The 25,737-nt window shown below is 41.6% G+C and overlaps 1 protein-coding gene across 1 annotated transcript in view; it reads right to left on the bottom strand.

Annotated features, from left to right (window-relative positions):
- ptgis (prostaglandin I2 (prostacyclin) synthase) overlaps window positions 1-25,737 on the bottom strand; it is a 73,753-nt gene that overhangs the window by 27,551 nt on the left and 20,465 nt on the right. Inside the window, exons 2-6 of the mRNA XM_080204919.1 lie at window positions 19,451-19,574; window positions 11,993-12,171; window positions 7,396-7,539; window positions 3,231-3,385; window positions 2,557-2,738 (exon numbers count right to left, since the gene is read on the bottom strand). Of these exons, the coding sequence (XP_080061045.1) occupies window positions 2,557-2,738; window positions 3,231-3,385; window positions 7,396-7,539; window positions 11,993-12,171; window positions 19,451-19,574 (784 nt within the window). The remainder of the gene's footprint in view (window positions 1-2,556; window positions 2,739-3,230; window positions 3,386-7,395; window positions 7,540-11,992; window positions 12,172-19,450; window positions 19,575-25,737) is intronic.

Here is a 25,737-nt window from a genome sequence, read left to right as displayed (position 1 = left end):
TGTAATCAATACTGCCACTTGCCTGCCCCGACCCTACCCAACTTCTTGTTCTTCCTTTCCTGTCTCTCCAAATATCTTGTACCCCAGGATATTTAACGCCCAATCCTGGCCTTCTTTGAGCCAGGACTCTGTTATAACAATAATATCACAGTTCCATTTGTGATGATACTGTGTCTTTAAGAAATATATTTGTCATGTTTCTTATGCAATATCTATTTTAGCATTTGTTTTTCATTACTGATACCGTTTTGGGGAATGAGTTGGGCCAAGAGAAGACCGTTTTGTTTATATCCAGCAGCCGTCTTTTGTTACAGTCACAGAATAATTGCTCCTAATTGCTAGAATGTTTATTTTAATCTGACTAATGCCATTCTGTTGATTACAGTGATTTCCCCTGGGGTTTTGCAAAATAGGACTTAATTAGATTGATTGACAGGTAGGGACATATGACTGGGTGGAGCTAGAGTTACACTGCAAATTCAAGATTGGTTGCTGTTTGGAAGCTGCAAAGAGAGATAGGCTATTTTGTCTCTGAAGTCTAGAATCTGCCAGAGACTAGGTGTGGTAGTTTACAACCTTGCTCCGCCTGATGTCAACTGACTTTCTCATTGTCCGCCCCTTGTTGCTCTGATTCCCATGGCAGGTGGGGTGGTAGAATTCCAGCACAGGTTTACTTCTGTTAAGTGCTGCTCTTTGAGGATATATTCTTTTCTGGAAACTGTCCAGAAGTGTTAAAAGGCTGGAAATCTAGCATCCATATAAGCATTTTGCTTTTGATGCTATTGGTTCTAAAGAAGAGATTTATGTCTATGGGGAATGTTGCAAATTGGAACAATAAAGATGGTTAGCTGTTAAGTATTATGTTTTGTCATATTTAAGTATTTTAACTAGTAAAAATAATTCTTTTTGTTATATTCTAGCTGTGTTCTTAACTCAAGTTTGTTTTGATAAAAACCTCCTAGTGGATCAATTGCATCATACCTGGAACAAAACACTTTATGCTCACTCCACTATTTTTAAGGCTTTTGAATAAGGACACACATTTTTAATAGTTTATTAATTGATGCTCATCAAAAGCTAGCCAAGCAAAATTTCAGTAGGCTGTTTTAATGCGTAAAAAAAAAGTGACTTTTAGAGGGATAGTTTACAACTGTTAAAGTTCAAGTGTGGGATCTTCAGGTCATGCCCACCCTGGGACCAGAAGTTCCTGCCCGAGGTCAATGGATCTTTTTGCTTATTCTCTTTGTCTCACTTGTCTGCAATAGGCAGGGCCAGAAGATTCAGGCCCAAGTATCAATGTTAAATTAGTTTAAAGAATGCATGATATTCTTTTGGGGAACAGTGAATAGCCAAAGGTAGTAGCCCACACAGTGACAACATTGAGCCAATAGAAGCAGGAAAAAAAGGATGAGGTCCTGAAAGCCGATTTTTGGGAGTTAGAAAGGAAATTGGAAAGCAGGACCTTGAGTAGTAATCTCAGGATTACTCCCCAGTGCCATGTACTGGCAAGCATAAGAATAGTAAGAAGTCTCAGAACACCAGGTTAAAGTCCAACAGGTTTATTTGGTAGCACAAGCCACAAGTTTTTGGAGCTCTGAAAGATAGTGGCTTGTGCTACCAAATAAACCTGTTGGACTTTAACCTGGTGTTCTGAGACTACTTACTGTACTTACCGCAGTCCAACCCTGGCATCACCACATCAATCATAAGAATAGGCAGTTCAACAAATGGCTGGAGATTTTATATTTAAATGCTTATTTAAAATGTGCTAATCTGGTTCAGGCCCTCGCCAGACTAGAACCAGATTGTGTCGGGGCGCAGGGGCTCGGAGAATCCAAAAATGGATTCTTGCCAGCACTAAATGCACCATGGCCCCTCCCCTGCAGTTTGGCAGCCCTTGCAAGACTTGCACATGAGCATGGGAGCCTGGAGAATTGCACCAATATCAATCTTGATGCATTTTGGGGACAAAGTACATTCAATAGAATCCAATGAAAACAACTTACACTGTTGGATATATCTGTCACATGGACACTAGAAGTAATGGAGTACCAATAAATTTGTCTGTTGAAATAGTAAGTGACATAGAGCATAAGGACTAGGACCAGCAGTAGGTAATTCAGCCCTTTGAGCCTGCGCCACCATTCAATATGAACATGGCTGATCTCATCTCAACTTCATCTTTCACCATCCTGTCCGTTCCCTTTAACCCTTCATCTACTATTAACTAAAAACCTATCTCCCTATTTCCTCCTCAATCTTCTATAAATTTGGCATCCACTGGGATAGAGAATCCCACAGATTCACAACCTTTTGAGTAAAGTAATTCCTCCTCATTTCTGTTTTAAATCTACTACCCCTTAGCCTAAAACTACGGCCTTTCAATTTAGAATGTCTAACAAGGGGAAGCATCTGCTCTACCGTATCTTACCTGTCTATTAATGTGAACATTTTTAAATGTTATAACTGTTTATTATGGGCAGCACATTATATTATTCAAATCTAAGTGTGAGTTTGCAGCAATGAAAGGAGTATCCTTTTGTAAAGATTGCCTACCTGTGTAGCCCACAGCTGCAGTACCATTGCTCGTGCCTGCATGTCAGGAGACACACCCAGTTTCTGAAGGTAGTTCCGGTAGCTTTCAAGCCAGCTGCTTCTGTTCACTTTGGTATTAAGATTCTCCTCAGACAACAATTGCCATAGGCGACCCTTCACCAAGGCAGCCTCCTTCTTCTCATCTTCCAAAAGCAAAATAAGTAACTTATTTATCAATCGGCTGTAATTTACATTGACTGAAGTCAATTAAACTATTATGAAGAGCAAAAATTAACCGCAACAGTCTTAGTAGACCTGCAAATATTTTAAGTTATCCACTAATATAATTTGTTTCAAGACAATTTTCCTTCAGCATCATTATACACTTGGTTAGTATGGCACAGATAATTTGGCACGGTGGTCAGCACTTCTGCCTCACAATGCCAGGGACCCAGGTTCGATTCTTGGCCTGGGTCACTGTCTGTGCGGAGTCTGCATGGGTTTCCTCTGGGTGCTTTGGTTTTCTCCCACAATCCGAAAGACAGGCTGGTTAGATGCATTGACCCGAACAGGTGCCCGAGTGTAGTGACTGGGGGAATTTCACAGTAACTTCATTGCTGTGTTAATGTAAGCCTTACTTGTGGCTAGTAAATAAACTTTAAACTCTTAAAGATAGCTTGCTAATGATGACTCACCACCAGATAATGTTGATGAGGCCAATTTCATCAAAAGATGGTCTAGTCTCTTATACACATTGTAGAGTTGTGCTGAATAAATCCCATCTTTAACTTTTGATGCTTGTCCATTATTTTGTACAGCTTCATTTCCAAACAGCGTAAGATACCCCGCCCTAATTAAACAGCGAGAATAAACATGAGATCTGCCAGTCATCTCAAGTGCTGATTGTGAGAAGAAAATTAACCGTTTCTCCCAAAACTGTTTAAAAGCTGTTTAAAAAGGATAACAGGCAAAAGGTAGGGAATTATAGGTCAGTTAGTTTAACGTCTGTTGTAGGAAAAATGCTTGAATCTGTCATCAAAGAGGAAATAGCGAGGCATCTTGAGAAGAATTGTTTGATAGAGCAGACGCAGCACAGATTTGTTAAGGGGAAGTTGTGTCTGACGAATTTATTGGAATTCTATGAGGATGTGTCTAGTGCGGTGGATGGAGGGGAACCGGTGGATGTGGTGTTGCTAGATTTTCAGAAGGCGTTTGATAAGGTGCCGCACAAAAGGTTGTTACAGAAGGTTAGGGGGCATGGAGTTGGGGGTAAGGTGTTAGTGTGGATAGAGGATTGGCTGTCAAATAGGAGGCAGAGAGTGGGTGTCAATGGGTGCTATTCGGATTAGCGGTTGGTGACTAGTGGAGTGCCCCAGGGATCAGTGCTGGGGCCTCAGCTATTTACCATTTATACAGATGATCTGAAGGAGGGAGCCGAGTGTAAGGTGTCGAAATTTGCTGATGACACAAAGATAAGTGAAACAGCAAGTTGTGCGGAGGGTGTAGAAAGTCTGCAGAGGGATCTAGATAGGCTGAGCGAGTGGGCGAGGACCTGGCAGATGGAATACAACATTGGCAAGTGTGAAGTTATCCACTTTGGTAGGAATAATAGTAGGAAGGACTACTACTTACAGGGCGAAAAGCTGCAGCATGCTACTGTGCAGAGGGACCTGGGGTCCTTGTGCATGAGTCGCAAAAACCCAGCCTACAGGTGCAGCAGGTGGTCAGGAAGGCAAATGGGATGCTGGCCTTCAAAGTGAGGGGGATTGAATATAAAAGTAGGGAGGTCTTGCTGCAACTGTACAGGGCACTGGTGAGGCCACAGCTGGAGCACTGTGTGCAGTTTTGGTCGCCGCACTTGCGCAAGGATATTTTGGCCTTGGAGGGAGTGCAGAGGAGGTTCACTAGGCTGATACCGGAGTTGAGCTATGAAGAGAGGCTGAATAGACTGGGCTTGTACTCGTTAGAGTTTAGAAGGATGAGGGGGGATCTTATTGAGACGTATAAGATGATGAAAGGGATGGACAGGGTAGAGGTGGAGAGGTTCTTCCCGCTCAGAAAGGACAGCAGGACTAGAGGGCACAGCCTCAAGATAAGGGGGGCACAGTTTAGAACAGAGTTGAGGAGGAACTTCTTCACTCAAAGGGTGGTGAATCTCTGGAATTCTCTGCCAGTTGAAGTGGTGGAGGCTACCTCACTAAATATATTTAAGACGCGGGTAGATAGGTTTTTGGTAGACAAGGGGATTAAGGGTTATGGGGAGAAAGCGGGAAAGTGGAACTGAGCCACTTCAGATCAGCCGTGATCTTATTGAATGGCGGGGCAGGCTCGAAGGGCTAGATGGCCTACTCCTGCTCCTATTTCTTACGTTCTTATGTTCTTAAAACGTTTTCAAACCAGCTTTGGAATTCATCAAGGCCGTTTCATTTTGAAGTCATGATGAGGTGAAGTGACATTGCTCATGTGTAACATACAAACGGTCATTTATTTCCTGTTATTTGTAAATGCAGGTACATCTTCACAGTGCATAATAATAGAATTGTATAAGCATAGAATCCGTACAGTGCAGAAGGAGACAATGCAGCCCATCAAATCTGCACCGACAACGATCCTACCCAGGGCCTATCCCTGCAATCCCATGTATTTACCCTGCTGAGCCCCATAACACTAAGGGCCAACTCAGTGTGGCCAATGTGCCAAGCCAGCACATCTTTGGAGTGTGGGAGGAAATGGGAGTACCTGGAGGAAACCCACGCATACACGGGGAGAACATGCAGACAGACACATAAGACTGGAATGTGAGGTAGCTGTGCTAATCACTGTGCCACCATGCAAGGGTCTGTTTCCTCATCATCAGCAGTGGCATAATAAGCTGTTTGAAATTGGAATGAAACCCAATACACTGTGCACCATGCTCAAGAGGTATTGTAAATTTGACGGATGAAACTATTGCTGAAAAGGAGCAGAAGTTTCATTACAATCTTAAACTCATTGGTAATTGTATGTGGAGAAACTCCTACGCAACTTCCCATGATTTTCACTTTGTTAATCTCATGTATATAAACCAAACCCTTTAGCAAGTGTCAGTCAACACAAACCACGAAATCAGCATCTAAATGGAGATCTGTGAATTTTGAATATTTCAATGCAAATTTTTTTTTTAGGTGCTCGGCAACAACTTTAGCTGAAATTGTTTTAGTTACAGCATCTACATAACTTATGACATGGGCTTGCAGTAGGAACCCCACAAATTCAATATATTATTTGAAAGAAAAGGAGGAAAGGAGAGATGTCAGACAGATTTGGGATGTAATTTTAAGTGAGTTGCAAATGAGATGACACTTGAAACAAACAAGTCTTCTTTCACTGTTATCCGTATCTAAAGCAGAGGCATGTATACCCTGGTGTTTCTGAGGAAAGCTCTTTTTCTTAGTCATTTGAGGAGCAGAGATAACAGTGGGATTGGCTAGAAACTGACCTCCAGTTTATCCCCATCATAGCAAGGTGCTTGTGATTGTCAGGATTGTCACAGTTTCGAATTCCTGATTTTTATTTTAAGGCAGTTTACAGCGCTGTGCTTTCTTGAACTACTAACAGTGACTTCATCCACAATGGTGAGTCGGCATCTCTGTGCATTTTTTAATTCATCAGCTTTTCCAACTGCTGAGAAAGATGGAGGCACCCTCTTTCTCCCTTACCCTCAGTGACAGACTGCAGCCCCCTCCATGCTGGAGGATTTCCTATAATCCCTCCAGCTTTAAGAGCTCATTGGCCATTCATTCCACAGTGAGCATGCCCTCTGTCCAGGACTTGGTCTACTGAAGTGAAATCTTTATCGGATGACTGCTTCTGACCCAGCGCAACACTGGGATCCTTGCTCAACCCCGATATCGGAGTCCTAACTCCAAATCCAAAATCCTGAACTGGAGCTTGACATTGCGAGTTAGTTTAATATCTGTAGGTGCTGAAATCTGAGTTTGAAATATTTCCTGCTTGTGGATTACCTGTGATGATATGAAATTGGAGGCCGTGTTTTCTATAACTGTGTCAGAGTAATGCCTTATGTTGCCGAGTCAGAACACTTTGAGATGTTGAATTGGACATTGTGCACTTTGCGATGTCCTAAAGTTGTGTTATATGTTATTTAAATGCAATTTTCCCCTTGATATTTTCCTCAGTATTGATTTTGATCAAATTTGACTTGGTTTCTGTGATTTGACTACGCGTTGTTTTGAACCAATAAAGCTTCTGTGTGTCTTTCAAAGTTTTACTGATTCAAGATTCTGGCCAGAGACACTTTATTTTGGAAATCCCATTACCGAATAAACTAATATATGCTCCTGCCATTTTTACAAAGTAACCTTACATTCAGCTTGTGTTTCTAATATCAGCACATTGGTATTTACTGCTGAACAATAAGTTATGTTAGAATGCAAAATCGTTTTGTGATTTAGCACGGTGGCACAGCAGTTAGCACTGCTGCCTCACAGTGCCAGGGACTCAGGTTCAATTCCGGCCTCAGGTGACTGTCTATGTGGAGTTTTCTCATTCTCCCCATGTCTGCGTCAGTTTCCTCCGGGTGTTCCCATTTCCTCCTGCAGTCTAAAGAAGTTAGGTGGATTGGCCATGCAAAATTGTCTCAGCGTCAGAGGGATTAGCGAGGTAAATACATGGGTTTACAGGGATAGAGCCTGGGTGGGATTGTTACTGGTTCAAGTTCAATGGGCTGAATGCCTCCTTCTGTACTGTAGGGATAATATATTAAGACTAGCTTAACTTTGAAAAATAGCTTATATAGCACGTGCATACATCAAGCACCAGAGTAAAATCCATGAGCACAGAAACTCATCATTACCCTACCTGAACATAGCATCATAACAGAAGTTGAATAACTCTTCTTTCCTCCAGCCATTCTTTGTTTCATTTTCATCAATCAATAAAATGGTTTTCAGATTAGACAGAAATGCCTGTGTCAATGAAGACAAGTTTTTCCCTTGAAGTTGCCTGACATAAACAAAAATAACCAGAATTAACATTCACAAAATGTCTTTCTATTCATCATTTCAAGATTCTAGGACAAATATCAACTCAATGAGTTCGAATTTTCCTGAATGTGTTATAATTCTTTTAAACCATCAATGTGAAGCTACAAATGGCCAAGGGGAAATTGGATAATGAGCTGTTGGATGCACCACTATCTTTGTTGTAACTATTAACCTTCTTATAAACTTTATAAAGCAGTATTTTCCCTGAATAAAAGTTGCTTAGAGAATTGTATCTACATAATTGTTTGCTGTTTTAAGCTGCTTTTTTATAACCCTAACCTTTGTGGCTTTGCTTTATGCTAACACTGTAATGACTCCAGAGCAAAGTGGAGAGAGATCTGAAATGTTTCTTCACACCCAATTTACATCCCACATGTTTGAACATTGGGGCAAAGCCAATTTTGCTTCAGAACTCAGTTTTTTGTTTTATCATGCTTTGGAGCAAAGATCTCTGTTTGCCTCTTTGGATATCTTGACACTGTAAACAAGATGAGAGCAGTTGTTTTCAACTGTGAAGAACAAGTTTTGCCATCTAACCAACCTCTTCTGGCAAGCAGCAGTGATCCTCTGAAAGCTGCATGAGTGGCAATGATATGAACACTGCCATTTTTCAAGGGATTAACTAAATGCGTGTGCCATTAAACGATCAGCAGAATTAAATATGCAAAAGTGAGCCAGAAGAAAAGGTTCCAGATACTGTGAACATTTGAGTGGGAATGATAATCATATGCAGTTGAACATTCTGTGAAGTTTAAATCTGAAAATCAATAACGATCACGCTATTACATAAGTTTTATTTAGATTTAATTGCCATTTTATACCTCCATATTTCCTCATAGGATATAATAAAGTACTTTAATTGAATAATTACTGAGCACCTAAGGAGCAATTAATGTGAAGCTGAACTCAGACTGAAGTAAACTAGAAAGTCTGTCCCCAGTACACATTGGTTAGATCACTAGAGATTTTTATATTTCATCATTGTGTTTTTGGCATCATGTTAGCAGGATATGTGATCTTAAAAACTATGGAATTGAGGTAAACAGACAATTTGCATATAATGTTATAATATTTTTGCTGAATAGTTTGAGTCAGATTTGTGAAGGGACAGTGGCCATGCATACTGGTTTGTAGTTCGCATTTTGTTGCACTTAAATTTACTGGTCACACCAATCACTTTTATTAAAAAGCAGCTTCGTGGGAAGCTAATATATGGGGAGAAGTATTAATTTCCTCTTTATATTTAAGTTCTCAGAGATATAATAAATTCATTACAGGAGCAGAATGCACACCCATGCACCAGATTGTACCATTGGCCCTGACAGTTAGGCAGAAGCAGGTTCAGGATGCTTGGCGACACCTGCAGCTGTGAGAAACTAGCTAGGGGCACAAACACCAGCATTTGTGTTATCGCAGGCAGAGGTGAAATAATTCCTAAAGATTCAGGTGTGATGCCTTCAGCCAGGCTAATGAGGTTGTCTTGCTAGTGTATGAAATACCTGTTGAGTTTTAATTGATGGTTATATCAGGGAGCTTCATGCTCCCTAGTTAAAGCAGAGGTGTATCAAACTCCCATCCTGCATTCAGCAGGAAGCAACTGGTGAGCTGGCTGCATACAAATGTATAGTTTAAAAAAATAACTTTCACCTCTGTGGGGTTATTATATCAGGCCTATTTGTTATTGTGAATTAAAGTTCATGTAGTAACATTTATGTCATAACCTAGAGAACTCTGCTCTACAGAACAAAAGTTACATGGGAAGTATGAGTTGCACTTGCAATGTAACTGTAGGACGCAGGCATAAAAATCAAGGAAGGGACTCTGGGCAAACATGAGAAATGTGAATCTCGCTCACTCACTCCATCATATCACTGGAGAGGGATAATGATGGAAAGCCTATCTGTGAAAGGGGAAAACAGTCTTGGTGACACAAATTCATCTCCTTTAACAAATATTGACATGCACCAACAGCATGCACCCACATTCACTGATCTTCCTAATGTATTTGTAATTGGAGGCTTCCATTATTTTAGAAAGAAAATCATTAGCTCCATGTTTTAATCATCTGTGTAATAACATTGGAAGAATACCACAAAAATACCCATCCATGAGTTAGCTTTATTCAGTTTTAATCTGTTATATATTTCGTTAGATGCTAATTCCTTCAAATTATGCTGTTAGATATGAGCATAGGAATGTTTAATAAGTCTGCTTCTTAACTGATTTCAAATAAAATGGGCTTGTACCTCCAGCGTCCATAATTTCTCACAATGGAGATTTTCCAAAACATTATGCCTAGTGCTCATTAAAATTAATGACCAGACAATCGGAGGAGTTATGAATTGGGCATGCTGACCTCTGTTCCACCTTTTTGGTCTGCAGTCCTGCTGATTAAGACCCCATGCTAGGAGTGAAGTCTTGGAAACCTTACCCTCGTTGCTTTTGAAGGAGCAGTAAGCTTATGGGTACATTTTCTCAGTGTGAAGTATCTACAGAAAGATTCGCTCTCCAATAGCCAGTGACAATGATGGTTATGGGAAGTTATATTTTGAGTGTTTGTCATGGTCTCACTAACGACAAGGAATCAATCAAGTCAATCCTTAGGAGTATGAAGAAATAGTTTTAAACATGAGTGACAGATACCATGAAGATCAATTGTAAAATATTCTGTTCATCACTGCAGATTTTATGCCCAAGTTACATTCTGTTGGGAAACAAATATTTTAAATAATTTATATTTTTTAAAGGTATTGGAAATACGGTTTAAGTTTATGTGTTTGTGCGCTCAGAAAGGGCTAATAACCTTCAGTTTAGCCTCACGTTAAGCAATGGTGCCTGCGGGTCTATAGTTTAGATTCACTTTAAACTTTGCTCTCAATGTAATTGAGATTTTATGATGTCAAAGCATAGGAATGAAAGAAACTAAGCTGTTCTTAGCAACCAGAGGCCAACACTGAAAAGCAGAAGCATTTGAATTTAGTCGGAACCAGATAACCGGGAAGCACGAAGCTTTCCACAGAAACTACCAGTACAGGCAGGATAAGACAGAGCAGCAGAAAACAAATCCCCAAAGCTAAAGGAATGGAAGTTCCAGAAACCAGGGAATTAAAAAAAGAGGAAAGTCCCAGAACGATTGAAGACAAAGGGGCAAAGAACCAAAATCTGAACAAGGTACTGTTCACTAAATTCAGGAGCAGAAAGAGAAGCACACAATAAAAAGCAGGGCTGCGAGGTACAAACCTGTAGAAGTTGGCGAGTGAGAAGCCAGACATCTGAAGTGCCCCTAAGATTGATAACATCTTAATGCAGTCTGTGAATCTGTGGTATTCTGTTGACATGGATGCATACCAGCGAGAATGTGTGAAAGTTTCAACTAACATTATATTCCAGGGCAAAATAATGAAAGGAGGGGTTGAAATCTTGTGTGTGGATCCTTGGTAAATTGAGAGAAAGAGTTGTTCGGGGAAAGATTTCAAAGTACGTTCTTTGACAGTGGAGTTTGAAAACCCTTATATGAAAGTCAGAGCTCCAGTGAGACCAGTTGGCCCACAGTGTAGCAAACACCTGGGAAGGGGGGTGGGGGGGCTAGGGTGAGGGGGCAGGTGCAGGGGATTTGATAAGAAACCCACAGAAGTTGTTTTGGGTGTCATCTGTCGCTAAGTTTCATAGTGTGGTGTGTCTGATCACATTTTCCTATTGGTTTACATGGACTGCGCACTCATTAGAGCGTAAGATACTTTTTGTAAACTTGTGTTATCCTTTCGCATCTGTACATATCTGTGAAGGAGTAGTGTTAATCTTTTCTTGTTTAATAAATGCTTTATTCTTTTATTAAGAGTTAATTAGCAGGCCTGTGACTCTGTTCATCCAAGTATCCAAGAAATGAAAATAGTGGTCTATCGAGCCAGGGTTTGCTCTGGGACCTGACTGACCAGTGGTAACATCAGCTGAGATTGTAACAGCCTGTGCAATTGTAAATGACCATTTATGTAGCTAACCAGTTTTTTGTTTCACATATCTGAATTATTGCATTACTTAAAGTGGAACTTATACCCATACAATAATGCATTTAGCCCAATTGCATGCTTCAGTGGAAATTAGAATACACCAATTACTATGCTAGTGGCTCCTTTCTTGAAATATTTTTTCATATATATCCTGTGACTGGATTCTGTCACTGTCTGCACGTAGTCTACACATTCTTCCCGTGCCTGTGTGGGTTTCCTCCAGGTGTTCTGGTTTCCTCCCACAGTCTGAAAGAAGTGCTGGTTAGGTGCATTGGCCATGCTAAATTCTCCCTCAGTGTACCCAAACAGATGGCGGAGTGTGGCGACTTGGGGATTTTCACAGTATCTTCATTGCAATGCTAATGTAAGCCTACTGAATAAACTTTAAAAAAATACTTCACTCACATTTTCATCAAAGCTTTTTCTTTGTTGTGATCGTAGTCAGGGAGCTGAAGGTTGAAGATTCTATCCATTAAAACTAATGCATATTTTGTGAAGTTCAGCTTTGCACTGGATTCTGTCACAACTGAATTAAATGAATGAGGATCGAGTAATACTGTAACAAATCGTCCTGCTAGTTGGACCTAAGTGGGAAAAGAAAATGATCAACAGCCTTATATTAGAACTCTCCTTAATGAAACACACACAGTTTGCTCTTGCGAATCTCGGTTTTGTTAAAATATTGGCAGTTCAATTGGACAGCAGTGTTTGAAAATGGGTTTTCCATCACACAGACTTTTGTTTCCAAAGAAACAAGAGATGTATTTGAAAATGTTTGAGATAGTTCAAGAGTGTTTTAGTAATTCTAGATTTGTGACAGTTTGTTTATTCATAGTTTATGATAATTAATTTTCAGACATTGAAAGTTCAAATAGTCCATTCTATTCTGTCAATATTACCCTAAAACTACAAAAAAGGGAGTTTTGTGGCACTTAATATTTGAATGTTTTCAGAGTACCTTATTCCTTCCATTTACGTTTGTTAATTTTTAACAGAGAAAATACAGCTGTTCAGGAAATTTCTTCGATCTCCATGAGAGAATTGCATGTCAAATTGAAACTATTTAAAATATTTCATCCGCACTAAAGTTTCCATCCATAAGGTTTCGCTTTCTGTTATTACATTTTTGTCCCATTGCTGTGTCAACTGTTTTCTAATATACATTACTGTTCATGTTTACATTGGAAACTCTCTCTGTGAATTTGCCTATGTAAACTGTAATCACATACTCAGTAGCGGGACTGTTCCAAGTCAGTTTTTCAACTCCCCGGGGAGGATTTTCTGCTCCCGTTTTTGGGGATGGGAACGGTGGAGGGGTGAAGAATCATATGGGATCACCAAAACAGCTTTTACACCTGCAGGATTTCTCCGATCAATTGTCCCCACCCCCAACCAATGATGTAACGGAATCATGATGTTGAAACATGTGACCCCATCTGCATAAATTTAAATGTAATTATTAAGCTTTTATACAAAGAACAATGAGCAAGGACAAGTATAGAACAGGAACAGGCCCTTCAGCCCTCCAAGCCCAGGCCGATAATGATGCCCTAACTAAACTAAAAAAAACCTTCTGCTCTTACTTGCCATCTCTCTATTCCCTTCATATTCATGTACCCATCCAGATTCCTCTTAAATGTTGCTACTGTGCCTGCTTTCACCACCTCCTCTGACAGCATGTCCCAGGCACCCACCACTTCCCCCACACACCTCCCTTAAACTTTCCCCCTCTCACTTTGAACTGTAATAGACATCGCCACCCAGGGAAAGAGCCTTTGACTATCCACCCTGGCAATGCCTGACAGCTCCCCCCCCCCAATGTTAAATTGTCCATTCATGACAGGGTCCTCATGACATACACATGGTAAGGAGAACCCGCTGGAGGTGCATATATGAGTACAGAGTCTGGGGAGGGGCTGGGGGGGACACGGTCATGCCCGGGTTTTGCTTCCTAGCACTGGCCGCATGCCGGGGTTGGGGGAGGGTGCATTCTGTGAGGTGGGGTTGTTTCATTTCTGTGGCTGGTGGGGAGGCTTTATGTTGGCGGAGGTGTGGGATTGACTTCCTTGGGGAAATTGCCCAGGAGAAGTTTTGGTGGGGGGCAGGAAGTGGGGGGATTGGGCAGTTGGGGGGGGGGGGGTGGATGGGGCGGGGGTGCAGGTGATAGGTGGATTTCCATGAGGGTGGTGGACTTCCATGGTGGGTGGGGGAGATTAGATGGTGGGGGGAAGAATTTTTATCCTTTTACATTGGGGATCTGTTACTGAAACCTAAGGGCCTGATTTTACCAAAAAGTTGTGCCCGTTTTCGGGTGCAAAAACTTGGTAAAGTTGGAGGTGAGGTGAGTAGCGCAATCCGCACCCGCCTCCGTTCCCCCTTCACCAACTGCCAAAAATGGCCACGGTGGGGATCACGCCTGAAACTGGTGCGATATCAATTTCATTGCATTTGCATGCATTTAAATTGACTAAATGGGCTGGATGCCCACACTTATTGGCTCTTTCCCCTTTACCACCACATTTGCCTGTCCAGATTCAGTGCGAAACAGATAATGCCCACAAAGGTCTGATTCGGGCACCCCAGCTTCTGAGGAGGTAAGTCTCTGACTCAGATCGGTGGCGGGGGGGTGGGGGGGAGGCGAGTTAGATCGTTCTCTGCTGGGTGGGGAGGGAGGCTGGTCAGTTGGCTCTCTGTTCAGGGGGAGAGAGGTGGGTCAGATGGCTCTGCGGTGCGGGGTAGGGGGCCCGCTGCCATTCTGCATGCGATCAATAGGTGGGAAGGGGACATGGGGCCACGATCGGTTTGAGTAGCGGGGGATAAGGGGGGCAGTTATGTTGTGGGGGTGGGACAATGTCTGTGGGTGCCGGGGGGAGGCATTAATCGGGCCCGTGAGCGAAGTAGCGGTGGAGCATTTTTCAGTTTTTTTTACTGCGCATCCACAGGCTTCTGCAGCATGATTCGGAATTGCTGATATTTTTTCAGGCACATGGGGGGACCTGAGAACGGGCCTAAAAGTCGGATCTGAAACAATCCCACTTAGAATCAAAATCAGGCCCTAAGTTTCTGGCGAGATCGTATGTCGTGGGAACCTGCCTCTTCCTTTTTTGACAATCAGTTGAAGAATAAGGTGGGAAAATCTACCAACGCGCTGGCTGGCTATCCTTCGCTCTTCCTGCCCGAGAGGGCACTTTGCCAAAAAATGGTTAAATTCCACCACCATTTATTCATAGTGTATTACAGAGAAACTCCAATATTCCATCCAAAACCAATTCACTCTTTTCCAAGTTACTAGAACATTTACCGTTAAATAAATTATATAAAATTGAAGCATTATGTATAGAAGCATATATGACTTTGAAATGAGAACTGAATTGCAAACTGGACAATCGCTACCTCACTCAGTCAATGGTTAAAATGTCTCCTGTGTCCTAAAGAAATCACTGGACTTTGATTTGCAGGGTTCAATGTGGCTCCTAACAGATTCAGTTAAAATGCTGACAAATGGATTGGGGAGCAAGACAGTAGGTTTTTGAAACAAGAGCAGAGAATGCTAGAAAACTCAGCAGGTCTGTCAGCATCTATCAGGAGAGAAGGAGGGTTTTGAAGTCTTTGGATTGCATGTTTGCTCTGTTTCTGTTGGGCAGGCTAGGTTAAAATTGATCCTATTGTTTACTGGAAGTTTACAGGAACAAGTACTTGACAATATCATCATAACAGTTGATCAGTGACACTCATAATGCGTTCTTTCTTTTGTAAATCTTTCAATCTGTACGTAAATTGTAAAACTGCATAGGCATTAGATCTTCTGCCATTGCCAAAGTCACATTGATTTATTTCAACGTCATGAGCAAAGAAATGATTGCTTGCAATGTCTGCATATGAAATCTAGAGTTGCATTTATGAAGCATTTTATTCATCATTGTAATAGAAATACTGATACACCAAATAAAATGATAACTGTTTAGCTAAAAAAGTTTTCTTTCTGGTGTTATTTTTAAAGCATGATTTAATATGTTTGTTGATGCTCCAGTCTTTTATTTACAGCAAATTCTCCAGACATGGATGGAGTTAGAAAGTGAAGTTTGGCTGTAACTTTTATAGTTTTGAGATGGTGGTCTTTTATTGCAAGGAAGCACAATGAGGTTAAAGGGGATTTTCACAGTAACTTCATTGCAGTGTTAATGTGAGCCTACTTCTGTCATTAATAAATAAACATAAAACTTATACTTAAAACCTGGCCAGCCAGTAATGCCCATGTCCCACAAATGAATAAAAAAAGTGCACATATCTCATTTATGACCATTAAACGTGACTTCTAGAAGCATATTACCTAGGCATGCCAGGAAGTTGAAAAATACACTGTATTGAGAAGAAAAACATTAGATAAATGGAAAGAAAATGTTATTTATATTTTACTTCATGCAATAAACTTAAGATATATATCGGAAGAGTGGCTCAGGACCAATAGGTGAAAGTCACAGGGATAGTAAATGCAGTCACCCAATGCGTTCATACTTTACAAAAGAGAAAGTTTAATGATCTCACCTGGTCATGCAAGATAGGTGCAGTCAGCTGAACCTTTAACTGCTGTACTCAGCATGCTTGCTATTCCATAATGATCCTCCTCCTCATATTCTATTAATTGGCTGCCTGACTGTCAATGATTCCAATGACACATTATATTTTATAGCCCTGTCTTGCAGTGGAAGTACTATATTATCTATGACTTTCTATTTTTTAATCCCTGCAAAATGCTCTGCATGGCATGTTGTTGCACGCACCAAACGTCACAACAGTTACCAATTGCATGCAGACATTTGGGTTCTATTGTGCATCATAATCAGTAAAAATAATTTGGTTTTTGTACATTACATTTTCCAGGAGAAAATAGCCAATTTCAGGAGAGAGAGAGATCAGTCACAGCTGGCAGAATCACAAACCTGGAATCGCCATCTCCTTATCAGCAGGAAGCGATACACATCCTGGGATGGAAGTTATTGGGCATGTCGGATATGGGGAAGTAGGAGATCCTGTACTGCTTAGGGTTAATCAGTATAGTTTACTTTTCTTCCTATTATGCCTATCATTAATTGCCAATTAACTTTATTATGAAATTGTCGTGTCACTGCTTCTAATAGAGATAACAGATGTCTTTCGCACCCCAAGAAAACTTATCTAGATAGCCTATCAGAATGATAACAGACTGATTATCTGGTGACGCAAATACTTCACAACATACGCGATCGGTCATATCCTGACTAAGTGTCGTACCCAACACATACACCCTGGGGGAGTTAGAGAGTAAGAATGAGGCATTGTAGCAGCTGGTATTGGCATATAAGGTGTTATAATTGCTAGCTACATGATCAGGAAGCATTGAATCTCAGCTAAACAACCTGAGATATGAAGTTTATAAACTCTGCATTTAAAAGACTAATACTTATACTGCATCATCACTTAAATTTTTGTCCATGGGTTGGGTGCACAGTCAGAAGAATTTCTGTCCCCACAACATTCTGAAAATGTCTGACTGGATTTTTAAAAAAGACTCATTCAAAAAACCCATTCACTATATTTAAAATCCTTCAAATACATTAACCCTTATAAACTACAAATATTTCATACAATTGCATGTTTCCTTCTAAAAGCATGCATTAGAATTCATAGTCCCACTTCAAAGAATGCGTGATCATTTGGAACTCTCAATGAAATTATGAAATGGCTTGCACCCTACTGTAATGATGGAGTATTGTGAGATCAGTCATTCAGCTGTAATCTAGTAATGATAGCCCTAACTTCTGTCAACAGAGTAGACAGAGTGAAATAGCAAGTAAACATTTTTCTTAACACTGCAGGCAGTTTTTTTTCAATAGTTAAAAGGCAGGACTATAAATTTCTTGTTAGCTCCCTTTCGTCTTGACACTTTTGATAGTTTTGTTTGACAATTCTAACAAGCTCTACAATTCCAGTGAGTTAATACACTTTTTACAGACATTCTTGTCTATTTTTAGCAATTACAAAAGGCACCTTACGCCCTCCCGTGGAGCATCCAACCTCTTCCAAAGAGATCAGGGAGGCGGGGTTGGGGAGGGGAGGGTGGGGGGGGGGGGGGGGGGGGGGTGGGGTGGTTACTGTGAACTCTGCAACCAGGTTTTGCCAATCCGTGCGGGGGAGGGGGGAGTGGCCATTGACCAGTCTGTGTGGCGGAGAGGTGATTGGCCAGGGAAGCCCGTTGTGGGGTGGGTGGGGAGAGGCAGTGACTGAACTCTCTGTTTTGTGCAAGCACAATGGTGCACTCTGCTGCAATCTGCCAGCTTTCAGGTGAGCCCCCTCCCCTGCTGGTGGGAAACAGATCTTGCTTCATTTTATTCCTCAGAGTGTGGTAAGATTGGATTTTGAAGTCACCCAAAAAAAATCAGCACAATGTTCTCCTGTTTTCACGTTCATTCTGCACTTAAAACCTTTTTGGTAACTTTATCTACTTTCTGTAAACTATTTAACATTAAATTACTTTTTTCCACACATCTTGCCAATGATTCTCAAAATATTTTCCCCATAAGACCATAAGACCTATGAGTAGAATTAGGCTACTCAGCCCATCGAGTCTACTCCGCCATTCAATCATGGCTGATATTTTTCTCATCCTCATTCTCCTGCCATTTCCCGATAACCCCTGACCCCCTTATTAATCAAGAACCTATCTATCTCTGTCTTAAATACACTCAAAGAGTTGGCCTCCACAGCCTTCTGCGGCAAAGAGTTCCACAGATTCACCGCTCTCTGGCTGAAGAAATTCCTCCTCATCTCTGTTTTAAAGGATCATCCTTTAGCCTGAGGTTGTACCCTCTGGTTCTAGTTTTTCCTACTAGAGGAAACGTCCTCTCCACATCCACTCTATCCAGGCCTCACAGTATCCTGTAAGCTTCAATAAGATCCCCCCTCATCCTTCTAAACTCCCAACAAGCGCAGACCTGTTCTTGTTACTTTCCTGAATTAACTTTCAGTAACACTAGGTGGCAGTGAAAGTTTGCCTTCTTCTAAATTATCTGTGTACATCTGCCATGAAGGATCTTCTGTAAGACCCAGCTTTAACATGAACATTTTACATACCATAGAGTCCAATATCATAGAATCTCTGCAATGTAGGAGGACGTTTAGCCCATTGAGTTTGCACTGACTCTCCAATGGAGCATTATACCCAGGCCCATTCTCTGCCTGTAATTTCACGCATTAACCCAATTAATCCCCCTAATCTACACATCTTGCGACAGTAAGGGGCAATTTAGCACGACTGTGGGAGGAAACCGGACCACCTGCAGGAAACGCATGCAGAGAGAGGGAGAATGTGCAAACTCCGCATAGACAGTCTTCCTAGGTTGTCATTGAACCCATGTCTAAGGTGCTGTGAAGCAGCAGTGCTAATCATGGTGCCACCGTGCCACCAGCATAATTAGCACTTGCCAACTGCTTCAGTGGTAGCAAAAATAATTTTCCAATAGATCTGCCTTGCTGGGTGGTGTAATAATACATTTTAATATATTACCTTCCTTGTCATACAAGTTCAAATTGGAATCACAAAATCAAGAACAGATCAGTCGATAACGGTATTAATAATTCTCTTCTCATTAGAATGGTAGTTTTTTTTACTTTACAATTTTTATTTTAGATTTATTCTTTTCACAGTACTCTCCTATTCTTCAGTTAAGAATGTGAATGAGTTCAAGTTCGTAAGCAAGGCCAGCTGAATGAGAGGTCTGCTCTACTGTCGGATGAGCAATAACAAGCTGTTCCGGGAGCAACATCAAATGGAAACAGGCCGATTTGGAAGTTTGCAGACATGGTTCAAAGTCAAAGAGTTCTTACCGTGAAGATGTCTCCATGTTTTTTCTTCATTTTCAATAAAAATTTGGCACTATCCTTGCCAAACGCAAAGGCATGCCCTAGCCATGGAATGGTACCTTTATCGAGAGGTGGCTCATTTGATAACCTATAGGAAAAATTCAAATATTAATTTTAAGTTCACTTTTATTGTTACTATTACTTACATGAATATGAAAGCATGTATGCCTTTAACAAAATATTAATATGAACAGGTTAAAAACTAGATTAAAACACATCGAGGAGCCTAATATTCAACAGAGTGAGATTCCACCTCACCTTCTTTGCATTCTTTGTGGGGTATAACACCACAAGTGGGATTGGGTAAATTCAGCTAATTTAGGCATTTAGATGGAAAAGTTTGACATGCAATATTATTAGTTAACCTCAAGTTTGTGGGAATTTAGAGTTAATCCATTTGAGATTGGCTGAAGCATAGAAAAGTCTTTAGGAATTCCACTGTGGTCAATCTAATGGAATTCTTTGAAGATGGAACAAGTGGAGCTGACAAGGGGGAACCAGTAGATGTGATATATTTGGACTTTCAGGAAGTGTTTGACAAAGTCCTGCACAAGAGATTATCATGCAAGATTAAAGTGCATGGGATTGGGGGAAGTATATTCAGATGGATAGAAAACTGGTTGGCAGAGAGAAAACAAAGAGTAGGAATTAATGGGTGTTTTTCAAATTGGCAGGCAGTAATGAGTGGATGCCAGAGGGATTAGTGCTGGAGCCCCAGCTATTCACAATAGATATTAATGATTTGGATGAGTGAGTAAAATATAACATCCCAAAGATTGTAGATGATACCAAGTTGGGTGGGAGAGTGCACTGCGACATGGTTGCAGAGATCCTTCAGAACGATCTGGACAGGTTGGGTGAATGGGCAAATCAATGGCAGATGCAGTATAACTTGGATCAATGTGAGGTTATTCACCGTAGAAGCAAAAACAAGAAGGCAGATTACTACCTGAATAGTGTAAATTGGGAGAAGGGAGTGTGTAGCGGGATCTGGGTGCCCTTGTGCACCACTCACTGAAGGTAAGCATGCAGGTGCAGCATTCGGTAAAGAAGACAAATGGCATGTTGGCCTTCATTGCGAGAAGTTTCAAGTACAGGGACAAGGATGTGTTGCCGCAATTATACAGGGCCTTGATGAGGCCACACCGAGGGTATTGTGTGCAGTTTTGGACTCCTTTTTTGAGGAAGGATGTTCTTGCTCTCAAGAGAGTGCAGCGAAGGTTTATCAAGCTGATGCTGGGGATGGCGGGACTGATGTCTGAGTAGAAATTGAATAGGTTGGATTGTTCTCTCTGGAGTTCAGACAAATGAGGGGGGATCTCATTAAATTCTAACAGGAGGAGGCAGGGTAGATGTGTGGAGGATATTCTCAATGGTGGGGGAGTCCAGAAGCAGAGGTCATAGTCTGAGGATTCAGGGTAGACCATTTAGGATGGAGATGAGGAGACATTTCTTTACCCAAAGAGTGGTGAGCCTGTGGAATTCATCAACAGGAAGTAGTTGATGCCAAAACACTGAATGCATTAAGGAGATGGCTAGATATAGCACTTGAGACAAATGGGATCAAAGGTATGGGGAGAAAGCAGGATTAGGCAATTGATGATCAGCCATGATTGTAATAAATGGCAGGGAGCAGGCTTGAAGGGCCAAATGGCCTCCTCCTGCTCCTATCTTCAATGTTTCTATGTTTCTATTCATTGGGGAATGATGGTGAAGTACGGAGTGGGTTGCTTCTGAGTTTGATGTGAGGGTGCTGTTGTTTCTAATTTACGTCAATCACCAGGATTTTCTGCACCCATTTGTACGGTTGTCACGATGGGTGAGAAGAGAAAATATCACAAGAAGACCAAAAATCAGTTTAATCTCATCGTGAAGCCAGGTCGCGATTGTGCGCTCCAGCTGTCAATCTCAGGCAACGTTTTGTGCCGTAAGATGTTGGGAACATCAGCCAGAATTCCCCGATCTAACCAGCAGCTGGAATTTTTCAGGCCGTCATGCAAGCAGATTTTTCTGGTCATGCTGCGGTGAACAAAGACTTGGCTGAGCGCCAAATTCTTCATCTCCCTTGCAACGGCGGCAGGGCAAGAAGGGCTGGAAAATTCCGGCCCATAACTTCATAATTTCCACATTATCCTGTGCTTGTCGTGAATCATGAAGTCGTAGTCAGATTCAGAGGGATAATCTGGGCATTTTTCCAACTAAGTAGATATAAGGCAAGTTATTAAAATAAAGTTAAAAAACTGTCAAACAGAAGTTTTTGTTCCTCTCCATTTATTGTGATAACTAGAATATGGAAACTGTTCTATATATATTAGTTTGCTATCAAAAAGTCTAATCAGAGCTCCTCATTCATAGAACATAGAACATTACAGCGCAGAACAGGCCCTTCGGCCCACGATGTTGCGCCGACCAGTTACAAAACAATGACCCTCTAACCTAAACCAATCCCTTTTCGTCCATAAACCTATCCACGGATCTCTTAAACGCCCCCAAACTAGGCGCATTTACAACTGCAGCAGGCAGGGCATTCCAATCCCTCACCACCCTCTGGGTAAAGAACCTACCCCTGACATCCGTCCTATAACTACCACCCCTTAATTTAAAGCCATGCCCCCTCGTGCTAGATTTCTCCATCAGAGGAAAAAGGCTATTACTATCCACCCTATCTAAACCTCTAATCATCTTATATGTTTCAATAAGATCCCCTCTTAGCCGCCTTCTTTCCAGTGAAAACAACCCCAAATCCCTCAGCCTCTCCTCATAGGACCTCCCCTCCATACCAGGCAACATCCTGGTAAACCTCCTCTGCACCCTCTCCAAAGCCTCCACATCCTTCCTGTAATGTGGGGACCAGAACTGCACACAATACTCCAAGTGCGGCCGCACCAGAGTTGTATGCAGTTGCAACATGACGCTGCGACTCCTAAATTCAATCCCCCTACCAATAAACGCCAAGACACTGTATGCCTTCTTAACAACCTTATCTACATGACTCCCAACTTTCAGGGAACTATGTACACATACACCTAGATCCCTCTGCTCATCCACACTATTCAAAGTCCTCCCGTTAGCCCTATACTCGACACATCTGTTATTCCTACCAAAGTGAATTACCTCACACTTCTCCGCATTAAACTCCATCCGCCACCTCTCGGCCCAGCTCTGCAACCTGTCTAAGTCTTCCTGCAAACTATGACACCCTTCATCACTATCTACCACACCTCCGACTTTGGTGTCATCAGCAAATTTACTAATCCACCCAACTATACCCTCATCCAGATCATTAATAAAAATTACAAACAGCAGTGGCCCCAAAACAGATCCCTGAGGCACACCACTCGTAACCGAACTCCATGATGAATATTTACCATCAACCACCACCCTCTGTCTCCTATCCGCTAGCCAATTCCTGATCCAATTCCCTAGATCACCCCCAATCCCATACATCTGCATTTTCTGCAGAAGCCTACCATGGTGAACCTTATCAAACGCCTTACTAAAATCCATATACACCACGTCCACTGCCTTACCCCCATCCACCTCTTTGGTCACTTTCTCAAAAAACTCAATAAGGTTAGTAAGGCATGACCTACCCGCCACAAAACCATGCTGACTATCTCCAATCAATTCATTACTCTCCAAATAACTATAAATCCTATCCCTAATAATTTTTTCTAAAACCTTGCCCACAACAGAAGTGAGACTCACCGGTCTATAATTCCCGGGGAAGTCTCTGTTCCCCTTCTTAAACAATGGTACAACATTCGCTAACCTCCAATCTTCCGGTACTATACCAGAGGCCAACGACGACCTGAAGATCAGAGCCAGAGGCTCAGCAATCACTTCTCTTGCCTCCCAGAGAATCCTGGGGTAAATCCCATCCGGACCAGGGGACCTATCTATTTTCAGACCCTCCAGAATATCTAGCACATCCTCCTTATCAACTGCAACACTGTCAATTCTACTCCCCTGCAACCCAGTGCCCTCCTCAGTTATATCCATATCCCCCTGCGTGAACACCGAAGAGAAATATTGGTTCAATGCCTCTCCAATCTCCCCCGGTTCCACACATAACTTCCCTCTGCTGTCTATAACCGGCCCTAATCTTGCCCTAACCAACCTTCTGTTCTTGACGTACCTATAGAACGCCTTAGGATTCTCCTTAACTCATTCAGGTATTACATCTACTACAGCGGCAAAATCTGTTTTTGATAAATAATTTGCAAGCTTGGATCATTGGTGTCCTGTGGTCTAACTTCAAGGCTAATGGTTATGACATTTTTTCTTCAGAACTCCAATGTTTACACTGATTGTTCAATCTTGTACCATTTGTTAGTGAAATTAGTTTGATGGATGTTAAGAAAACTATTGGCACAAAGAAAGAAGGAATCAAAACGTTAATCAAAACAACTTTTTGCAACGCAAATGCTTTTCTTTGTCCCTTTACCTCCAGTAAACAACATATTTTCTATTTTGTACGAGAATAAATATTCCTCTTAAGTAAACGTTGTTAAGCGAGTATTTGTTAATTGCAATTAATTAGTTGACCAAAGCAAATGTGCACATAATGTATGTAGAATAACTCACAGGAAAAATGTTATACTTCTGTTTGACGTTTCTAAAATTTATTTTAAAGACTTGCCTTACATCTACTTAGTTGGAAAAATGCTTTGATTTTGATTTCTTAATATTTTATGATAAGTATTGACTAGACTAGTAAACCATCACACATACATTCAACAACTGAACCAGCTGATATTCAATGCATGGATACATGTCATGCCAAATTATGACAAGCCATGAAAGTCAAAACCAATATTATTCTAACAGGAAGTAAAATCAATGTAAATAAACACATTCATCAGTTGAAATCTATTGGTAAATTTACAAGTTGCCTTGAGAAGACTGCTCATGGTGTGCTATCGGACTGGAATAGATCTTACTCAGATAATGATAGAATTTAATCTAGGTGACAGAGACATACCTCATTGCTGAAGAGCTGACAAGAGTCCGCATTTGTCTCCGTTGGGGAAGGTCCAGCATATTAATTGCCACTCAGATACTTATGTGGCCAGAATTGGGTTTTCCCTAGGATCAAGGACCCTGGGTGTGATAATATGGATGATGTTTGCTGTCACTCTATGTTGTATTATGGGTTCTTTAGATGTATTAATGAGGTCACCTTGAGACTTGCTTGTTTAAACTTAGAATCACAGAATTGTTACGGTGCAGAAAAGGTCTATCTCAATCTGCCACACAGTGATGTACCAAGGAGGTCTCGGATCTCTAAATCAAGGCACATTACTATGCAAGGGTAATGCTCACTTAAGGTAGCCAGGCTGCAAGGTTCACTGGCTTTGCAGCTATCCCTGGCTTCCCAACAGTGCAGGCTGCAATCAGCTGCACCCATGTGGTTTAAAGGGCTCCACGGCAGCAGCCCCCAATGTTTATTAACCATAAAGGGTTTCATTCCATCAGTGCACAACTGGTATAATCATCACATGTCTGTGCCAGGGAATTGCCATGACTCAAACATCCTGAGTCACTCCAGGTGCCTTACATGTTCAAAGATCCTGAATGTCCATGTGGATGGCTATGAAGATTGGCTATGACCTCCGTGCATCAGCGTCAGAATGCTTCAGATGAGAACTACACAGCTCCATACGGTTCCTAATCGAGCAGACTATTGGCATTCTGAAGATGTGCTTCCACTGTTTGGGCTGTTCAGGTGAGCACTGCAGTATCATAAGACCATAAGACATGGGAGCGGAAGTAGGACATTCATCCTATCCAGTCTACTCTGCCATTCAATTAGATCATGACTGCTCTGATATGATAATCCTCAACTCCATTCTCCCACCTTATCCCTATAATCCTTGATTCCCTTACTAATTACATTCCTGACAGGGAATTCCATATCATCGTTGTGTGTTATGGCCTTCACAACCTGGTACTACAAAGGGATGATTCCTTGCCAGAGGGCGAAATAGAGAGGAATGAGAGCTCATTGGCGAGTGAAGAGCAGGGCGGGCTAGGAACCTGCAGAGAGTGCTGAGGGCCAGCTACCACAGGATGGCGCCAGCAAAGAAGCACAACACGGAAGATGTACCCGTACCTCTCTAATTGCTACCAGACTCCTACAGAGGTAAAGTGAAAGCACTGAGAGATGGTCAAATATCGCCTGTTACTTAATTGCATTCAAAGGCATGCCTAACCTGTTACATGAACAGCAAGTGCAGCATTCAGAGTTG

Source organism: Carcharhinus amblyrhynchos, chromosome 16 (genome assembly GCF_965287045.1).
Source record: "Carcharhinus amblyrhynchos chromosome 16, sCarAmb.v2.hapA, whole genome shotgun sequence".
NCBI classification, from domain to species: Eukaryota; Metazoa; Chordata; class Chondrichthyes; order Carcharhiniformes; family Carcharhinidae; genus Carcharhinus; species Carcharhinus amblyrhynchos.
This window is presented reverse-complemented; position numbering and strand designations above follow the sequence as displayed.